General features: G+C 41.5%; 1 protein-coding gene across 2 annotated transcripts in view; it reads right to left on the bottom strand.

Annotated features, from left to right (window-relative positions):
- Window positions 1-7894: 7894 nt before the first annotated feature.
- Window positions 7895-20810, bottom strand: part of USP13 (ubiquitin specific peptidase 13) — a 130933-nt gene continuing 118017 nt past the window's right edge. For both annotated transcript variants that reach the window (XM_070372944.1, XM_070372947.1), the window contains exons 20-21: window positions 14279-14363; window positions 7895-12698 (exon numbers count right to left, since the gene is read on the bottom strand). In XM_070372944.1, the coding sequence (XP_070229045.1) occupies window positions 12605-12698; window positions 14279-14363 (179 nt within the window). In that variant the 3' untranslated portion in view covers window positions 7895-12604. The remainder of the gene's footprint in view (window positions 12699-14278; window positions 14364-20810) is intronic.

The raw sequence follows: 20810 nt of genomic DNA on the forward strand, positions 1-20810 counted from the left end.
GTGAGTGCCTCAGAAACAGAAAAAGCAAAATGATCATTTTGTGTCCCTCATTTGTCCCTGAATCAGTTGCACAAAACTGGACTGTACGTTGTTGCTATGGTGGTGGTTTTTATTGCTCGAAATGCTTCTAGAAGCATTCTAGTAACAGGGTGTTTTGAAGGCTTCGTTTGTGTGCCATCTTCTTGAGGCCTCCTGTTTTAGGAATTATTATACATGCACATGCATGGTTTCAACTTTGTAAAAGTAATTTCAAATGTATTCCCTCGCCAGATTTTACTGCACAATTTCCTTATTTCAGTATTTATAGAACTGGTTGAAAATAAACTGTTTGAACTAAGAAGTAGATAGATCTATATATTTTTTAAGAGTGTTTGTAGCTATCTGAACTCTGGCATAAGGTTTGTAAAAAGGCAGTTTTTAAAAAGTAAAACATATAACCTCAGGTACCAAGATAACGCATGCATTAGTACTTGCAAAGTCTGCCTACTCGAATATTAACCAAAGCATGCAAGATAACTTTACTGAATGTAAATTTACCCTGTGCATGATTAAGTCTCATAGGTTAGCTTATCTTTCCTTGCTTCTGAACAAGGGAGCATTTTCATGAACTTTGTGTTCCACGAGTTTTTCTACCTTTAGTATCCTATCCTTGAGGTGGTTCTCATGCTATTACACCAAACTTTAGAGATTCACACAGCTGGTTTATGCAGTGCAGTGTTGCAGCCAGCGCCAAACTAATGCTGTAAGGAAACCAGATATTTAGACATCCAAACAGTTTTTAAAAAGCAGTTGAGGTACAATAGACCCAAAACAAAATCCACATGTCTGAATGCTACTAAACAAAAAGCATATTGATTGCCTCAGCACAGTTCTGAGTTAAGAGTGCATTTCAAGTTTTTTCTAAGTTAGAAATGCTGACATTCTTAATAAGGTGGGGAGGTCAGGGTAATGTCAGGCGTGTGAAAACCGTCATAAGGCAAAGTGGACACAGGGTCTTAATTTCCACAAAGGTCACACATAGTGAGTGGGGCATCTATCACACCACTGTCCTCACCACAGCCCTGTTCGTATGGTAAGTGAGCTACTTGGGGCCACATCCCTTAAGAAACTGGACATGGTCAATCTGTGTAAACACACTGACATTCAAGGTTGATGAGGTGACTTCATAGTCACTCAGAACCAACTCTAAAGTCTTCTCACTGACTTTCTGTGACGCTTGCTTTAAGGAAAATTAAGGACAAAGAGACCAGAAGTGGAGGGGGCAAAGCTCAGTCAGACAATAGCGGTATCCTACGTTAGTGCCAGCTTGGTCACCACTTCATATCCCCGTACATCCCCACACACGTGCAGGTGAGCTCCAAGACCACTGTGTGGAAGCATTAAACAGTTAAGAGGAGGGAAAAAACCCAGAAAACTAAAGTGTGTGACTTCACAAACTCTCCTCGCATGTGGTACTTTGCCTTGAATAAAGTTTCCACTACCTGCACCCTCTGCAGAAATACCAAAATAGCACACTCTGGAGGTCAGTCCCCCAGTCTCAGAACTGTTTTCTTAGGACTGCTCTCCAACACAGAACTCTTGTTGTAGAGCGTCACAGCAAAACCTGACAGGCTTATTGGAACGCTTTCAGAAACCTGCACTCAAAATAATAAGATGGAAAATAAAGAATGAGGCAGTTTACTTACCATAAAATGTGGGGTTTTCTTTCTTAGAGAAGGAAGTGGAAGGTATATACACATTCACTGGGGTAGTTTGGCCTTTTCACTGAGATATATAAAAATACCACAAAGGAACTGTGCTACATGAGAAAGATGTTCATGATTGAACATGTTACCAGTAGATAAAAGAAAGAGCAAACCTAAATTTTACTATTTTCAATTCCCCCCACATCATCTAACCCAAACCCTCTGCAATTTTCATTTCCCAACTTTGTTTACATTTGTTGAAAATAAACCTGAAACTTTTTACAAACTATAACAAGCATTTATTAACTATTTAGAAAAGATGTTTCTATATATTTTGTATATCTATGAATATTGCATATCTAATCTAAAATACTGAGACAAATTCTTCTGTGATGCTTCCTTATCATGCTCAATTATGTTTAAAATCTTGGGATTTCATTTTTAACCTCAATAGATAACAGAAAAAAATTAACCTTAAATGTTTACATTGAGCTTTTAAATTAAAACCAACCCAAATTAAGTGACCTATAGTAAATTAATGGCAGTAGGGGTGGGGGCGTTAAATTTATTGGCATACTACATGACAATGTATCTGTATATTTAATGAAATATTACATATCATAGCACAACTCTGCTGGGTATTAAGACTTCATCTTAGTATTTCCCTGCATTGCTCTTTGAAATAAAATTACTACCATAAAAATCTCTTATCATATTGATTGATGTGTTTAATTTACTCTGTTGGCTTATAATTTGCAAAGTACCAAGATTAAGGTAGTATTTTTGTACTTACTGGAAGCATGCCTTCCCCTTTTTCACATTATTAAATTGTATTTATATTTGTGCAATTTTAAACTATGTTTTCAAATAAACTTTGTCTGTGGCTTCAAGGTCTTTTCAAATATCTTTCAAAATGGGATACAGGGATCAGAATTGCTTCAAATCAAACAATCCAATTTGTACTCCTGGTTAAAAGGTCTTTTTATTCAATATCACTATGATTTTGCATGAGTTATCTGGAAATCAGGAATGCATTTTTAGATAAAAAACAAAACTTTAAAATCCTCCTCCTTTCTTAAAGTCTAAAATATTAACCTGAAACTGGGTTTTGGTGGATTTTTCTGTTTGTTTTTTTTTTTAATAAAAGTATTAAAATATATTTGTTTTAGGGTCTTTTTCTTTTTTGGTCAAATCTTTGTTCTTCCCTGGTGGCTCAGAGGTTAAAGCATCTGCCTGCAATGCGGGAGACCTGGGTTCGATCCCTGGGTCGGGAAGATCCCCTGGAGAAGGAAATAGCAACCCACTCCAGTATTCTTGCCTGGAGAATCCCATGGAGAGAGGAGCCTGGTGGGCTACAGTCCACGGGGTTGCAAAGAGTCGGACACGACTGAGTGACTTCACTTTCACTTTGAGCACCTACTAAGTACAGGTCCTGTTCTAGAGCAGGACAGTGGTAAGTAACTCAAATCAAACCTTTGAAGAGCTTGGACATCCACAAGTACTTTTAATAGATGAGAATGCTGCAAAGTGCTAAAAGAACAAGGTAAGTTCTATATATTTAGTGAACTATTATATATCATAGCACAACTCTGTTGGATATTAAGACTTCATCTTAGTATTTTCCCACATTGCTTATGTAGTATGCAAAGTGCTAGAACAACAAGGTTAGTAAGAAATGAGAGTGACTGGGCTCCTTTATCTGGGCAGGTCAGGAAAGGTTTCTCTTACCTGATGTTTGGGGCTGAGATTTAAACAGCAAGAAGCCAGCCCGGTAGAGTTGGGGATTCCCTCCCCAGTGCCCTCTATCTTCCAATCGGAGGCCGCACTTACCCTTGGTGGGATTGTCTTTTCTCCTCTGTAAAATTAAGCTGTACATCTTTTCATTCCTGCTTCACTGTTATTCTCCAGGCAGTAAAGTCCCATCTACCTAGTGGTGAACTGTGGCTCCTCTCCTACCTCTGGCATAACTCAAACCCTTTCTATGTCTCTGACCCCCTCCCCAACTTTTTAAATGTGAATATTAATTTCCTCTCATAGCTGCTTCACTCCATGTGTGTGTACAAAAGCAGCCCAGGGTCTGAATGGTTCTTCACATTTCTTTACAGGGCTCCTTAAGGTAATACCTTACCTATGCAGCACTTCAGGGTTCACAAAGGACTGATATATTTTTTCCTTACCACCTGCTGGTGATCAGCTTAAGGAATCAGAACTTCAGGCATCAATAGTTAATTTGGGTATTTTGCCCTGTGGAAGTAAACTACTGATTCTCAGTAGGCACTCTGCTCAAGTTTGCTCACTGAGCTCAGGAGGGTGGAGTCCAGAAGGGCAGCCTTCTCAGCCCCAGTTCTCTGGAAGGGAAACAGGAAGCTAGCTAACATTTCCTGAAGCCTACCTGGTACAGGAGTCCTCAGGCAGAGGTTTCTACTCTGTCATTTTAACCTCAGTGAGCACTCAGGTCCTAAGCTTTTGCTCTACTGCTAATTGTATCCAGTCCATAGGTGTTAGTCACTTAATCGTGACTGACTCTTTGCAACCCCATGGACTATAGCCCACCAGGCTGCTCTGTCCATGGGATTTTCCAGGCAAAAATACTGGAGTGGATTGCCATGACCTTCTCCAGAAGAATCTTTCCGACCCAGGGATCAAACTCAGGTCTTCTGCAATGCGGGCAGATTCTTTACTATCAGAGCACCAGGGAAGCCCTCAATAGCAAGTTATAACGGGAAAATTGATGACTCAAGATTGTTCTTTTAAAATTTACAGAACTGTTAACAAAGTAAGTTCACTAAACTAGAAAGGAAAATGTAAAACTCTGGGAAGAGTTCAACTGGTTAACTTTCTTAAATTAATCCTGTCTCCCTCACACCCCGTCCTAAGATGGCTATCTTGCTTCCTCTTCCCCTCAGAAAATAAATGCAGGAAAGAACTCCCAGACTCACGGCATTGTGTCCTGGTCTCCTCACCATGGCATCTGCCTTCCTCCTGTCCACGCACAAGTCTGCCTAAAGTCAGCTCCAACTCTGGCACCAGATTCTATCTCCTCTTGGCTGTTCGAGAACAGAGGATCAGCACTTCTGCCCTCTCCCTCCTACACCCTTCATATTCTTTATTTGACCATCTTATTTCTCATGGTTAAAAGGAAAAAGTTCTCTCAATCCCACTCAATTCCCTTAGCAGTCACCACCCCACTTTCTTTCTTTTGTACCAAAACTCCTCCAAAGAATTGTCTGTATTCATGTTTTACAATTCCTCTCCCAAACTGCTCCCATGGAGACTACACATGACTCCAAGTTGATCAGTCTCACAGTGAACTCATCTTACTCAGCCTACCACAGTTATTTGGTCACTCTCACTTCCTCAGGATGCTTTCCTCACTTGGCTTCCATTTCCAGGCACTGTGCTCTTGGTTTCCGTGCACGACAGTGGCCACTCGTCCCTAGGCTCCTTTGCTGGCTCGTCTTCTCCCTGACTTACGTTCAAGGGCTCAGCCCCTCAACCTCTATGTTATTTCCAGTCTCCCTCCATTGAGAATCCCACCCATCTAGGTACCAACCACTCCCAATTTTATATCTACAGTCCAGACTTCTATCCAAAGTCCAGAGTTGTATAGTATGTTCAGCTTCCTAATCAACATCAGCCATGGAGCTCTAACAGGCACTTCAACCTCAACATGTTCCCAACCAGGCTCCTGACCATCTTTCCCCACCACCAGCTGTAACCTCACCACACCCCCTCACATTAGCTGACTGCAACTACATTCTTCGGTTGCTCAGAAAAAAACTTTGGGGGCAGCTTTAGCTACTCATTCCCTCACACCCCACATCCCCTCCATCAGGAAATCCTATTGGCCTTACATTCAAGTGTATCTAGAATTGCCCATCCACACTACCCCCACTGATACCACCCATCCCTTTGAGCATCAGTATCTCCCCTTGCTCACCACAGTAGCCCCTATTTCTGTCCTTGTCTTCCTGTCATCTCAGCTAAACAAAGAACAATCTCCCTGAAAATTTGGGCAGAGCAGTTCAGGGCTCCCCATTTTACTCTACAGCCAAGCCCTTCCAATGCCTCTTTGGCTAAGGCAATCTGGCCCCCACTCTCCTCCTTCCCTTCTAACCACATTGGTTCCCTTGCTGCTTCTCCAACATATCAGATACGTTCCAACCCTGGGGCTACTACTCCAGCCTGGTCCCTCTGCCAAGTGTATCCTTGCCCCAGACATCTATTTGGATGAATGACGCCTTCACCTCCTTCAAGTCTTCTTTCAAGTCTCACCTCCAAATGACACCTTCCCTGGCCAGGTACTTCCCAGATTTAGTACCTCAACGTGCATGTCCATTCCTGCTCTACATTTTTTCCTGAGAGACTCAGTAAATTTTAACATACCATTTACTTATTTCTTACATTTAGTATCTCTCTTTGGTAGAAAATTAACTTAGCAAGGGCAGAGAGCCATATCTACTTTGTTTACTGATATGTCCAAGACAAGACATATCCTGTCCATGGGATCGCAGAGTTGGACACAACTGAGCGACTGAACAACATGTCCAGGAAAATGTCCAGCACATAGTAGATGGTTAGTAGTTTCTGAATGACAAACCATGCTATACAGATTAACATAATAAATTGGAATCATCTTAATGGAATCATCTTTAGAAAATCACTTGGGAAAAAAGTCAGTGTTGTAATTTTTTTTTAATTTTTAGATTAAAACAATTGGTCAAAACTTCCACAGAGTCAAAATGCTACATGGGTTAAAATGATGACATAAAATACCACAGTAAAAATACCCTGTGTCCACCAAACCATCAGATACTTTACACAACTCATCATAAGTCCTATGCCCACTAAACAGATGAGAAGACCGAGTCTCAGGATATTAAGTACTTACCAAAGTCACAGAGCTAGTCTGTGTTGGAAATAGGATTTGAACTTGTCTATATGCTTCTACTCTTGCCATTACTCCACCCTCACTTCCTACCTCACTGAAAGACTCTTCCTAGTAGATTTTTTAAATAATTGGTTACATAGGGATGAGAATTACTCACCATTTTCCTGTTAAATTTCTCCACTATGACTGAAGTTTGTCACTGACGACATCTGAAAAGCTGAAGAGTTCAAACAGCACATACACACACTGGTAAACTCTGCTACTGGACAAGATGGGCTATGCCAACCAGCAGCAGCTGGCTTGCAAACAACTGTCCTAAAACTACAATTCTCTAAGCAGTAAGCAACCTCTCACTATCCCCATCATTTCCTTCTCCTCTTAGTTCCTCACCAAAACAGATGATATGAAACTGATGTCAGTCTTTTTACTTGGATTTTAGAGATAAATAGGTTTTTTTTTTAATTTAGGTATTAAATGAACATATTTTAAGTAGCAATTAACATGCCCTAGATGGCAAGCAAAATAAGGCCCCTGAGAGGTGTCCACATCCTAATCACCTTACATGGCAACAGGAACATTGCAGCTGTGATTAAGGACCCTGAAATGGGAAGATTATCCTGGACTATCTGGGTAAATGCATGTAATTACAAGGGTCTCTGTAAGAAAGAGGCAGGAGATACGACAATGGAAGCAGGTGCTGGGGTGATGCCAGTGCTGTCAGGAGAACCAAGGAATGAACCATGGAATGCCAATAGCATTCCCAAACTGGAAGAAGTAGGGAATGGATTTTCCCCTCCAGCTCCCCTCCTGCTAACACCTTGATTTTAGCCCTGTGAGACCCACTTCCAGACCTCTGACCTAATGTATTGTCTTAAGCCACTAAACTTGTGGTAATTTGTCACAGCAGCAATAGGAAACTCATATAGCCTAGAAATAGTGTCATAAAAATGCTGAAGTCTCTTGATTCAACTAGTGCGGATTCTGCTTATACCTACATTAAGGAAGCCATTAGAAAACTGAGAAGCAGGGAACCACAGAAAGGTCTTAACTGATTCCAGTATTCAGCTTGGCACTCAATAGAGAAGAGACCACAGACTCCCACCGCCCTGCCCCTCCCTCCTTAACAGAGGTAACATATTGCCATCACCAATGTTCCACTATTGATGGGGACCCAGCAGCCCCAGTGCCCACACAAAGAAACCCTAAAAAGAAATAAAATTAGTTACCTGTTTGAGTCATGGATAAAAACCTGCAAAAGGCAAGATCAGTTCACCTGGCAGTTTTATGAAAGAAAAAAGAGCCACAAAGGAACCTCAGATTGTGAGAATAGCTTTTAATTTTAAAAGAAGTGAAGCAATAAATCATCCATCTCTCTTTCCATCACAGGCAAATAGTCTCCCAAAACATTTGAGATATTTCAAACAACAACTGTGACTAGTGCAAAATAAACACCGACTCTTCAGGAACCAACCAAGCAGATGGGTGCAGGCCACAGGCTCAGCCTCCGCGGAGGCCAGGCGGAGCGGCCAGATGTGCACATTTATTTCAACATGCCCGGCCCTGGACAGATGAAAACAGTGGGAGGGGAAACCACAAGAGAATGTTGCCCAAAGTGAAACAAACCTGCCCAACACCCTCATGTGGCTAATATCCTTGGCACCTGGAAGATGCTTTAAAAAGAAACCCAAAGTCAGCAGCTTTTAGGCAAAACTGAAGGAACAGGGTTTGGGCTCACGTGTTTCTGGTTTTCATTTGGGGTCTTCTATATACATATATTGGTGCTTAGGTAGAAAAGTCTGCTTTCTAGAAGGCATTCTGTAGCTCACAGTGCTCCCGACTCCAATGAAAATGTTTGTGCTGCTTCTCTATGGATGCTTTGCAGAATTACCTTCCATGCCCACGTGATCTCCACTACCTCCCCCGCACCACCTGACCCAGAGGAGCGCTGTCCAACAGAAGTGCAACACGTGTCTAATTTCAATCTCTTTTGGTAGCCACATTAAAAAAAGATTAAAAGGAAGTGAAACTTTATCAATGTCTTGATATGTCTAAAATACTGTCATTTAGCACACAGTATAAAATATTGATGCAATATTTTGCATTCTTTCTGGTATTAAGCCTTCCAAATCTGGTATGCATTTTCTGTCTACAGCACCACATTTCCAGTCATAAGCCACATGTGGCCATGGATGACTGTGTTGAATCACATGGGTCTACAGAATCATAACACAAACTCTTCCAGGATGATCTACTGAGTAGGGAATCTCTGTGGCACTGCCTGGGCGATCTTATACACCAACTTAAGGGTACAGAAGCTTGTTCTGTAACATAGAATTTTCGACCTTAGGTAAAGCATAGAATCACAATTTATCTAGCCCTGTCCCCCCATCCTGCTTCCCACACCAGCCATCTCCCCACATGGATGATGTGATGTAGCAACCGTGATGCCTACCAGATGAAAAGAAGACATCATTTCTGTGGTAGAAAAACTTACTTGAGGATCACAGCTATAACTGAATTAGAATAAGATAATATTCCATAAAGGTTACAGAGTTTAGCTGAAGGTAGTTCTGATGTTTTTCAGGGCAAGATGTGCTGTAAAGCAGATTTTTCATCTTTGAGGAAAAAGATAAAGGTAACAAAATACTGACTGGGAAGTGGAGAGGGAAAAAAAAAAAGAAAGTAATTACCCAAGAAACTGGGACTAGAAGTTGGGGTGGGGACACTAAAAACAAGACAAGTTCAAAAGTGGGATGTGTGAGCTATTAGAAACATAACATCTAACCTCTATGTGCCCTCACATCTCACATGTGTGACCATAGTAGCAAATGTAGGAAAATAGAATTGAATGTTAGGGCAGAAAGGGACTCCTGAGCTTATCTGGTCTAACCCACTCATTTTAAGGAAAAAGGCCCGGGGAGATAAAGCAACTCGGCCCCATGTCACTTAGAAGCAGAGTCAGGCTACAAATCCAGGTGCTCTCACTATAGATTGCAGGTAAGGCTCCATCCAGTTCAGGTGAAGGAACTGATGATGTTGGGAGGAACAGGCTACTCCCTACAACCCACAGTGAGCACAGGGGAATGGCAGACACATTCTCTTGTAGGTGGGAGAAAACAGCCAGTCAATTCAAAATATTAAAGCAATGTTGACATAAAATGGCATTCATATGGGACTCTTCCTAATAGTTCTGTTTGCATACTTTTTCTCCCCTCGAAAAAAGAATCCCAATATGAATTAAACTGGATTTCTAATGAATTATGTGGGCATTTAGATCAACTAACAAAACAAGAACCTTGATATGCTGTACGTTTCAAGACACATTCATCAGGATTTTACACAGATGGGTATCAAAAGATATTTACAGGAAGAAAGTGCTCTCTTTCACGTACACACACACACACACACACACAGAGTGAGAATTTCACAATTACACCACCGCCTAAGACAAAAGATTCCTAACAGGTTGATGACCAGTTGACAAAATACATTATTCCAGTTTTCGGTCATAAATCATCTCACCTACATACATGTATAAAATTAAGCAGTATATTCCAGACTGATTCCAGGGAAGCCTGCCTTGAACATATTAAGATACACATATTAATACATTTATAAGCATGAAAGAAGACTGATATTTGCTCCAGTTTTCCCCAACTCACAATCTGAAATAAAGAAGAACACATATACAAAACTTTGCCTTGTATAAATAGCCCTTTGTTGTGTGAGGCAGAAAAAAAAGGCAGTCATATTCTACTTTCTTATGATGTGTTTAGGTATCAAAAGGGCTGAATTTCTTTTTCTACTTCATGAATTAAATAATATGTAGCCTAAAACCATATATACTGGCTTGAAACCATTCATTCTGCAAAGTTTTATTATAAAAGTTTTTAATTTGTTCAGAATACACATGCTATTTTTGTCCACATTTCAATCCAAAGCCCCAGTCACCCTCCCACCCTCCAGGAAGGGCCTTCACTTTGTAACTGCAGTCAAAAGAAGTCATTTTCACGTGTGTTCATTATTCTGTGATCCTCAGCCCTAAGGAGACTGGATTTTGTAAAGCTGATTAGTGTGGGGGTTTCCGGGAGAGCCAGGGACTTGTGTCACCGAGTGGGGCTACTTTAGGATGTCTGAGACAATGTGAAAAGGTGACCCCAGTGGGCAGTTCAGTAGAGAGTTACTGCACCGTGAGCTCCCTCCCTCTGCCAATCTCATTTGTTCCCAAACTGAAGAAACATCAGGAGAGAAGAGAAGCACACTCTACTAGCCACACTGGCCCCACACTGCCTGCTGCTCTCCAGAGGGTCAGCGTATCAGATCTCACCACATTCTCAAAGTGCACCCGGAAAGGAAGAGCAGACTCATCACACCACTGTCAAGAGAAGGAAAGTGAGATGTGGGGGGGATGAGGGGACTTTCCCAGCCATGGGCAGCACCCAAGTCCCCAGGCCTCAGGCTCCACATCCTTCACTCACAAGCCTAACAGATCTCCCATGAGAAGGCCCCTCAATCATAACCAGAATCCTGACTGTTCATAACACACATCTCATAATTCAGTTTCTGGATTTACAGAATTGTGAAATTTTGTGCTTAATTTCACCCCGTTGCTTCTACTTTATTTTCCTACAGTTTCCAGAAAGATCCTTTCTAACCAACCAAAAGCATGTTAAGCAGGCAGCAATAAGTCCTTTTTTATTTGACTGCACAATCTGAAATAGAAAGTCCAGAGACCCTAGCATTCGGTATAGAGCAGTAGAAAAATTAGAGACTGCTGTTCAAAATTAGAGACTTTTTCATCACATCTGAAACTCTGATCAAATCCCAGGTTGCAACTAAAATACTGAAATGCCAAAATGGAAATGATGGTCTTTCATAGCATCACAGAAACTTTCTTTGCATCTGAAACCTTTAAACTGCTGATGATCACACTATTGGTCATGGCAGAGAAGCAGTGGAGGCAAGTCAGGAGGTGATTAGCCAAGGACAGAGATGAAATTCTGCCCCAGAAAACACAGACATGGAGGCAAGTGACGAGCTGGGGGATGAGGAAATTACGGACATATTTGGGACACTTATCATGATTCCAGGGAGTTGTCATGTGTTATGGTAAGAAGAGATCAGCTATTTTAACTAACAACACACGTGCCTATGCCTTAGCGGGAAGGGCTGCTGAGAAACAGAATTCATCTACTTTTGGCAGAGAAAACACTGCTGCTGGGGGCATCTGCATTCATATCACCAAATGTCACAAGTCCAAGTGAATTCTAGACAGCACTGCAACGGCCCTTCTAATGCTGGAAAACCTAAGTGGGGAACTAATTTTTTTTTAACTGTTCCTGAGATATAGTTTCTTTAAAATATTTACTTGCTTTTTCAACTATTTTAACCATGAGAAACCAACTCGTCACAGCTTTTCTAGTTGACTATAAAGGTTTCACACTCTCAGTCTCACTCTCACACACATTCATACAATTGTATTATGCATTTTGATATGATTAAATTAAAAATATCTTTCATTGCTGATGTTCTAATTGACTATACACAGAGAGATCAGAAGGTGTGTCATGAAAAAAATTATGTCACAAATAGAGCTCAGCCCAGTTACTGATTTTCGATATGAAACCAAAGTGGGCTTTTGGTTTATGGTGGGTGAGGCTACACAACTGGCCCTACTGGTTTCTCTGGGGACCACTACCACTGACCCCAAAGCAAAACACGGGGTCTGGCGGCACTTCCCGTTTTCAGTGTGCTAGTGGGGATTCCCCCGCCAGGGATATGAATGCTTTTTAAAAATCATCTTCTTCTTAAACATTTATAAAAAGAAAAACTATCTACAGTAGTGTATTATCACTAATAGAAATTTCCTCCCAGTTCTACTTTAGAAGGCGTCAAATGATGTTCTTTAAATAAACTATAAATACCCCACGTATTCCCTCATGTCTGGCTGTCCCAACCTCCTTTTTTTTTTTTTTTGGCAAATTAAAAAGGCGTACGGCTTCTTCTTGCCAATGTGTACATCTGAGGTTTAGCTTGGTATCCTGCGGTAAAAGTACATGTAGCCCAGGTCTTTAGGGGGCCTTTCTGAGGCACAAACTTTGTGGTCATTGTAGATCACCCATCTGAAAACAAAACACAGAAGCGAGTGATGGATTTCAGTCAGTTCTAGGAAACCGCAGAAGAAAGTTACTGCACCATACTTAAAATAATCAAGATGTTTTAAGATAAACCAAACTCAAGTCTATTGCATCAAAGGAAACAGAACGTTGGCAGAAAGCTACACTGCTCTTTATTCTCAATTCAATCAAGAAGGAGCTCCTAAAGGAGCCTCCAAGCATTGCCATCTGCAGACGTCCCTAGACGGCCTCAGAAATGGAGTCAAAGACATATGTGGCTGTTTCAGTCATAAATAGACATGCAGTGAACAATTATACAACCATTAAAATGTCTTCAAATGATATTTGGTAGAGTGAGAAAATAATATAATATGAAGTGGAGAAAAGCAGATTACAAAATTGTACTTACTGTGTATGAACTTCAAGCTTTTAGAAAAGTTGTAAATACATACATATGCGTGTATACAGACAAACACATACCCTCTTCCCATTAAAAATAGTAAAACAGAAATGTATCAAAACAGAGACTATGGTTCTCTCTCTGCTTCCAGACAACATGTTCTTCATATGATTTTGTATCTTACAAATTCCTTATGATGAAATTCACGGATTTTTCTATTCTAATTAAGCTATTTTTCTTAAGACATATTTTTAAAAGAGCTGTCATGCTTGGTAATAAAATGAATTCACTATAAATTAAGTTCCTGTGCTCAACTATTTTACAAATCAAGTTGAGAAGCCAAGACTTAAATGACAGACGGAAAAGGACCACAGTGGATTTCTGGCTGGAGACCAGTCACTCCTGCAGCAAGAGGTCAGGGTTCTACCAGGAGAGGCCAAGGTTATGTGGTTCTTCAGTGTCCATGTGGCCAAGTGCTGCCTCAAGCAGAGCTGACCCACAGGACAGGCCACTCAGTGGGAGTTCAAGGAAGGGAAACCAGGGGGGCCTTGAGGGATCCAGCCCAGGAAGAAGACTCTGAAGAGAGCAGCAGCCTGACACCCCACAACTGTCTCATTCCCAGCTCACCACACCCCTCACAATTCTTGAAGCCAAGGCTACAACAGGGCGAACACTAGGTGTTAGAGCTGCCAAACAGAACACAGGGTACCCAGTCAAATCTGAGTATCATATAAGCGACAAGTACTTTTTTAATATAAGGATGTCCCATGTAATAGTTGAGACATATTTATCCTAAAAAGTTATTCATCATCTGAAATTCAAACGTAGTAGGGCATCCTGGTTTTCTGGCTTTGCTTCATTTTGTTGGCTAAATCTGGCGATCCTGCAGAGGTTCCAGATACAGACTCGCATTCTTCTGCGGGAAGCCTCTTGACTCTGGGACGTCCCCCTGCTATGATGGTGAACAGTGGCTCTCAGCACCAGCTCTGACACAGCTGCAAAGGCCAAGCTGTTCAGCCTCTCCGAGCTTCAGGGTCTTGATGTATAAAATGGCTTTGAGAGTCTATCCCTACAAGACCACTGTGAGAACCAAATGCCATGACACACGAGACACCTAGCCGAGTGCCTGGCACGTAGCAGGTGCTCAATAAAACAGCTATCATTTTACCTTCTTAAAAAGACTCACCTTCCTTCCTTTTTAATGTGACAAACGTAGTGGCCACTCATTGTAGACGTTCCCATGTGACTGATGAACGCAAATAATTCATACACTACGGAAGAGGAAACAACTCAGTTACTAGGCAGCATTTCTAGAAATAAATAGCACTTCTGTTCAGAATTTAATGCCAAGGAGAATGGAATCCAGCAACTGTTCAGACTTAAAAACAAAATGTATTTAGTTGCTAGGCTGAGAACACATACACACACCCGCAACGTGACAGTAACTTCAACCTGCAAATCATAACCAAACAGGACATAGGAGAGCTGACAGTAAGCGCCTGTCTGAAAAGGGATTAAAAACCCCACAGCCCAGTCTGGTGGCAAGCACGTGGGTCTAAAAGGGTGGTCCTGGCTCCATCACCTCCACGCAGCATGAGGGTGGAGAAGCTGAACTCCTTTCTTCACAGAAATGCAAAATCCACCCACTTTACAAGGCTCTATGAGGCTTAAATGAGCAATTCAGACTAAAATACCACAGAAATGTCAGGATTCAGAGGAAGAAAGCAGATAGCTGTTATCATTTATAGACAGGGATAATGCTCAGAATATACATCCTGTGATATTTGACTTGCTCATGATGATAAACCAAATGGGACAAAAATTCAGGCTTCACGCTTTCTGAACAAGGAGATATATAGTCTCTTGGAGCCTGAGATGGACATTTATTCTCTAACAAATACCTCCTGCCATCTAGCACAAATGCTGTACCAAATCCATGGTGAACGAATTTCAGCTCATGCTCCCCGGCCAATCTGAGGTCTACACAACACCTTCACAACACAGAGTGGGTGTACAGACTGGTACTCGTCCATCTCCTCAAACCGCTATAGACTACGATGGGATAGGTACAGAAGCTGAGCGAGTGTTTATAATAGTTTGAGAGCACTATTCATGTCTGTTGAGTCTAATAAGGGAAAAAATGGGCTTGCCTATTCATTTTTTGGGTACTCAATTTTTGCTGTATTTTGCAAGGGTGTTGGTTCTGGACAGACCCTTTCCTTGTTGCTCCCTCTTTCATCCCTTCTCCCCCTTGCTGTTTACCAGGACTAATCCATGCATTCAGCTAGGAATCCTCAGTCAGTACCGTACACACTGCACACCTCCTCTCCGCAAACATTTTCCCAGGAAATGACTTTCTTTTGGTTGTCCAGATGCCTGACTTCTCTTCTTCCGGACTTTTAAACACTGATGACCTGGGGCTGTGACCTCAGACCTTTCTTCCTTCTATCTTCACACCTACCCCGCACATTCTCTCCCTCCCTCCCTTTTCAACTCTGTTCCCACCACCACCCTCCCTCTCCAAGTGTCTCATGGCATTAACTGGAATTATGTTCTTTTTCATTTCTGGAATGTTTACCACTGATGTATAGAACTACAATTGAATTTTGTATATTGGCCTGTTTCTTGCAATCTTGCTGAAGATTTATTTCCTGCAATCTTCCTGAAGCCATTTACTAGTTCTAATAGTTTTTAAAGTAAATTCCTTAGAATTTTCTATATACATGCGTGCTAAGTCACTTCAGTCGTTTCTGACTCTTTGCAACCCTATGGACTACAGCCGGTCAGGCTCCCCTGTCCATGGGATTCTGCAGGCAAGAGTACTGGAGTGGGTTGCCATGCCCTCCTCCAGGGGATCTTCCAGACCCAAGGATCGAAACTGAGCCTTTTAGGTCTCCTGCATTGGCAGGCAGGTTCTTTACCACTAGCACCACCTGGGAAGCCCTTCTGTATACAAGACCAAGTCATTTGTAAACAGAAATAGTTTTACTTCTTTCTTGCCTATTTCTTTTTCTTGCTTAACTGCCATGGCTAGAACCTCTTGCACGATGTTAAACAGAAATACTGAAGTGGGTAGCCTTTCCCTTCTCCAAGGGATCTTCCCAAGTCAGGAATCAAACCCAGGTCTCCCTCATTGTAAGCGGATTCTTTACCTGCTGAGCCACCAGGGATGTGGGTAGATGCCCTTTATCAGGTTGAGAAAGTTCCCTTTCATTGCCAGTTTGTTAAGCATTCTCTCCTCCCACCATTTCCTTCAAAATATACACAGAATCGACTACTACTTACCACCTCCACTAGTAACCCCCAATCCAAGTTACCAGCATCTCCTGTCTGAATTAGTACAATACATTCCACTCCTACCAGGGCTCCCTGCTTCCTCCCTTACCCCCTAGCGACCATTCTCAGTACGGCTTCAAAGCTCGCTCTTACACTGGCCCATGACAGCCCCCAACCTCCTCCCACTCTCCTGCTCACTCCACTCCAGCTCCTCCAGCCTCCTGGCTACTACTCAAACATGCACCAGCTACTCCTCTGACTGACAGACAGGACTTCAAGCCCCACACCTACTGTTCCCTCAACCTGGAACTCTTCTTTCAGATGCCACATGATCCACTCCTCACTTCATAGAGGTCTCAGATCAAATGTCATCTCAGAGAGGCCTTCCTTATAAATAGTGACTCCTCCCCTCCTTCCACCCCACTCTCATCCCAACCTTTCTTTACTGTTGTCCATGGAGCTCAAAATAACACTGTATCACATATTTATGTGTGTATTTGTTCACTATCTCCTTTTACCCCAGGCTATGTCCTCCATAAGGACAATAAGTTTGTTTTGTTGGTGGGTTTTTTTTCATTATTATTATTATAAAATTACCAAATATTTATTTCACATGTCTGTTTTGTTTACTGGAATATTCCAGGCACAGAAAACAGTACATAGCATGTGGTAGGCATGTCTTGCTCCACCCCATGTCCTGATTTGTTTTTATATCTTTTCATAAACCACCTATAAAAGTATACATTGGGGTATAAATCAGTGATATTTAAAAAGGAATGAATCAGAGAGGATTGCCTTTCCCATCATCAACTAAGTTTCTGTTGTTATCTATCACATTAACTGACAACTCCTCCCCTCCAACAAACAAAAAAACCAAAAGCAAAATATCACAGGTATGAAACAGAAAACAGACAAGAACAGTTGTGAATGAGAATCATTTTGCCTGGTACTTAGTGATGCAGAGACCTTGTCTGCCGTCCCCAGGATTCCCTAAGAACCCACACCACCTAGTAAACAAGAGTGAGTATGAGCTGAAACTTTTTCATGTTCCTTGACCCTGGTTGGTTTTTAAAGCTCCTTTGGAATAATTTTATATCAAATTCTAAATCTTCAGTTTGAGAGATTTGGGGCTGATCTCGCACTAGGTGGTTACCCTCTTAGAATCTTCATGAAATAAAGAAAGAACATGATCCCTCACAAGGAACTGACCCCCCCAAAGTGTGAGAGTCACTCAGTGCAGTTATGACCCCATGGACTACAGCCTGCCAGGATTCCCTGTCCATGGAATTCTCCAGGTAAGAATACTGGAGTGGGTAGCTGTTCCCTTCTCCAGGGGATCTTCACAACCCAGGGATCAAACCCAGGTCTTCCACATTGCAGGTGGATTCTTTACCATCTGAGCCACCAGGGAAGCCCCAAAACAACACCTTAAAATAATTGAACCAAATATTTAATGAGCACTTTCCAATAAACCAGGGTGATTTCAGTGAAATGTTGCTCAGATACCAACAACCCAGCAGGTTAACAAAACAGACAGAACAAACCCACACACTCCAATACAGCCAAACATGTCTTTAAGCCCCCAAAAGACATTTTCCCCTCTTTAGTTAAAAGCAATTAATTCACATGTATACTCAAAATCATAAAAACACAGAAAAAAGATTAGCACAAATCTTAGTCCTATAATTAAAATTAACTGTGTTTATCAATAGAAGCAATCACTCCATGCATTATTCAAGGCCTCCTGCTAGGAACCAATAGCAAAAGAGAGAGTCTCAATAAATTTGAAAAAATTCAACAGGTAAGAAATCTCAATTTATATCTGTTTCCAAACAGAACATCAAGGTGAATAAACCAGACAGTGAAGCCACTGCTGATTCTTCTCCCGGTTGCCAGAGATCTCCCTCCAAAAAACAGCTTCATCACACTCTCAGAAAATACAGAGATCCCTTCTTACGTAGCTAGAAAAGGCATTTTAAAGCAAAGTAAATCATTTTTAAAATGTTGACTTTCAAGACTTCCCTGGTGGTCCAGTGGCTGGGACACCGTGCTCCCAATGCAGCAGGCCCAGTTCAGTTCCTGGTCAGGGTACTAGATTCTGCATGCCTCAACTAAGACCCAGCCCAGCCAAATAAATACATAAGACATTTTTTGTTGTTGTTGACTTTCAACAGGGACACTTTTACACTGTCTAGAAGAACTGGACAGAACTACCTAAACTACCATGTTCAACCTCTGGCCAGTGGAGTCCCTCTAACGAGTCAGAATTAAAGTGCCTGAAACTAGCATCCTTGGTCCCCACTCCCCTCTTCCAACAAACCTGTCCTTTTCTGAATTTAGGAACATGTCGCCAGCCTTTCTAATAAGAAGGATTTTTAATATCTAAATTTTACCACCCCCACCCAGAGTAATGGGGATTGTACTTGATTTTACTCTTTGAAAAAGAAAGCACTGTCAGGAAAATTAAATGCAAACTTGGAAAGTAAAAGAGGTAGGCAGAATGCTCTTTTGTATTGTTAGGTAGTTAGAATAGGAAAAAGGAGTCCAGAATGGCAGTGGCTAAAAGACAAAGAAGGGAAAAGCCAGCAAAAATAGAACAAAGGAAGGTCTGAGGAGGATTGGAGTGACAACCTCAGATAAACAGCCCTCCTGGCTAGCCCAATTTACATAGGGCAGGCCCAGGGGGAAGAGAAAAAACATGTAAAAAGAGTCAAAATTGGGTGGGAGGGGCTTCTCTTCTCTTCACGTCTTTTGGGTTGGCCAGCCCTCACACCTTGAGGATGTGTTTTCCTTTACTTTCTAAATAAAACTGAGCTGTAATACAGAGCTGTAATGCTGGTCCATCCAAGGAAACTACACAGAGCCGTAACACTGGTCTGTTCATTGCTTCAAATTTTTGTTGCAACGAAACAGAACTGAGGAAATCACACACTCCCCTGACGGTACCATATGGAGAAATGGCCACCCAAGGATTGTCTAGGGTAGGGACCAGCATACTATGATGCCACATAGGCCGAATCCAGCCCACAGCCTGTTCCTGTGCTGCCAGGGAGAAAGGAGAAAAGAGGGGGGACAAAAATATGAGATGACAAATGTAAGGCCCATGAGGCCTAAAACATTTACTATCTGGACCTTCAGAGAAAAAACGTGCAGACCCCTAGTCTAGGGTAATGAACTTACTTCCTCTCACCACTTACTACTGATTAAAGATTCCACACTTAGTGAAGTTACTTGTTAACTTGTAGATTTTTGTCTGGCAAAGATACCAAAAAGTTCTCTCTGGTGGAATATATACAAGCATGCCTCAGAGAGATTGTGGGTTTGGTTCCAGGCTATCATAATAAAGCAATTATTGAAATAAAGCAAGTCCCATGAATTTTTTTGGTTTCCCAGTGCATATAAATAAAAACTATGTTTTACATTATACTATAGCCTATTCAGTATGCAATAGCATATGTCTAAAAAAGAAATGTGCATATCTTAATTTAAAAATACTTTATGGATTGAAAATGCTAACCATCATCTGAGCCTTCAGCAAGTTGTAATCTTTTTGCTGGTGAAAGTGAACGTCATTCAATTGTGTCTGATTCTCTGTGACTCCATGGACCATAGCCTGCCAGGCTCCTCTGTCTATGAGGACAGAGGAGTCTGTGTCTATGCCTCATAGTCTATGTCCTGGCCATAATACTGGAGTGCACAGCCCTTCCCTTCTCCAGGGAATATTACCGACACAGGGGCTCTGAAATATTGTCAGAATTACCAAAATGTGACACAGAAATACTAAGTGAGCAAATGCTGTTGGAAAAAATGGCTTCAACAGACTTGTTTGATGTGCCACAGCCACAAGCCTTCACTTTGAAAAAACCACAATATCTGTCGAACACATAAAAGAGAATCACATTAAAATGAGGTCTGCCTGTGCTGATGTGATTCCAGTTCTGTAAGGATTAAGCCATCAGCCACTGCAGACACCCTCTCCAAAGTATTCTTGGGACACTGATCTGCTTTTGATAGCAGACTGTAAAGTTTCCTTACCTTTTAAGTAATCTGTTGTAACTTTCTGTATTTGCTTTTCAAATCTTTTATTGTCACTTTGGTTCAATAAATAAGTATTGCTTCACACTAACCTATGATCCTATCTGACCAAGTGTTTTAAAACATTTGATTTCTTTGACAAAGTTCTTTTGACCTCTAGGTAACTTTGAGATGATTCCAAGGGCCCCTGAAACAACCCAAAGTAATTAGGTTCAATTGGTATGTTAAATTACATAGGAAGATATTGTCAAATAAGTGATGATAAACCTTAGGTTATATTATGTGAGTAAGATGGTGTGATCACTCACCCAGAGCCAGACATCCTGGAATGTGAAGTCAAGTAGGCCTTAGAAAGCATCACTACGAACAAAGCTAGTGGAGGTGATGGAATTCCAGTTGAGCTATTT

This window comes from Bos mutus, chromosome 1, assembly GCF_027580195.1.
Source record: "Bos mutus isolate GX-2022 chromosome 1, NWIPB_WYAK_1.1, whole genome shotgun sequence".
Taxonomy (NCBI): domain Eukaryota; kingdom Metazoa; phylum Chordata; class Mammalia; order Artiodactyla; family Bovidae; genus Bos; species Bos mutus.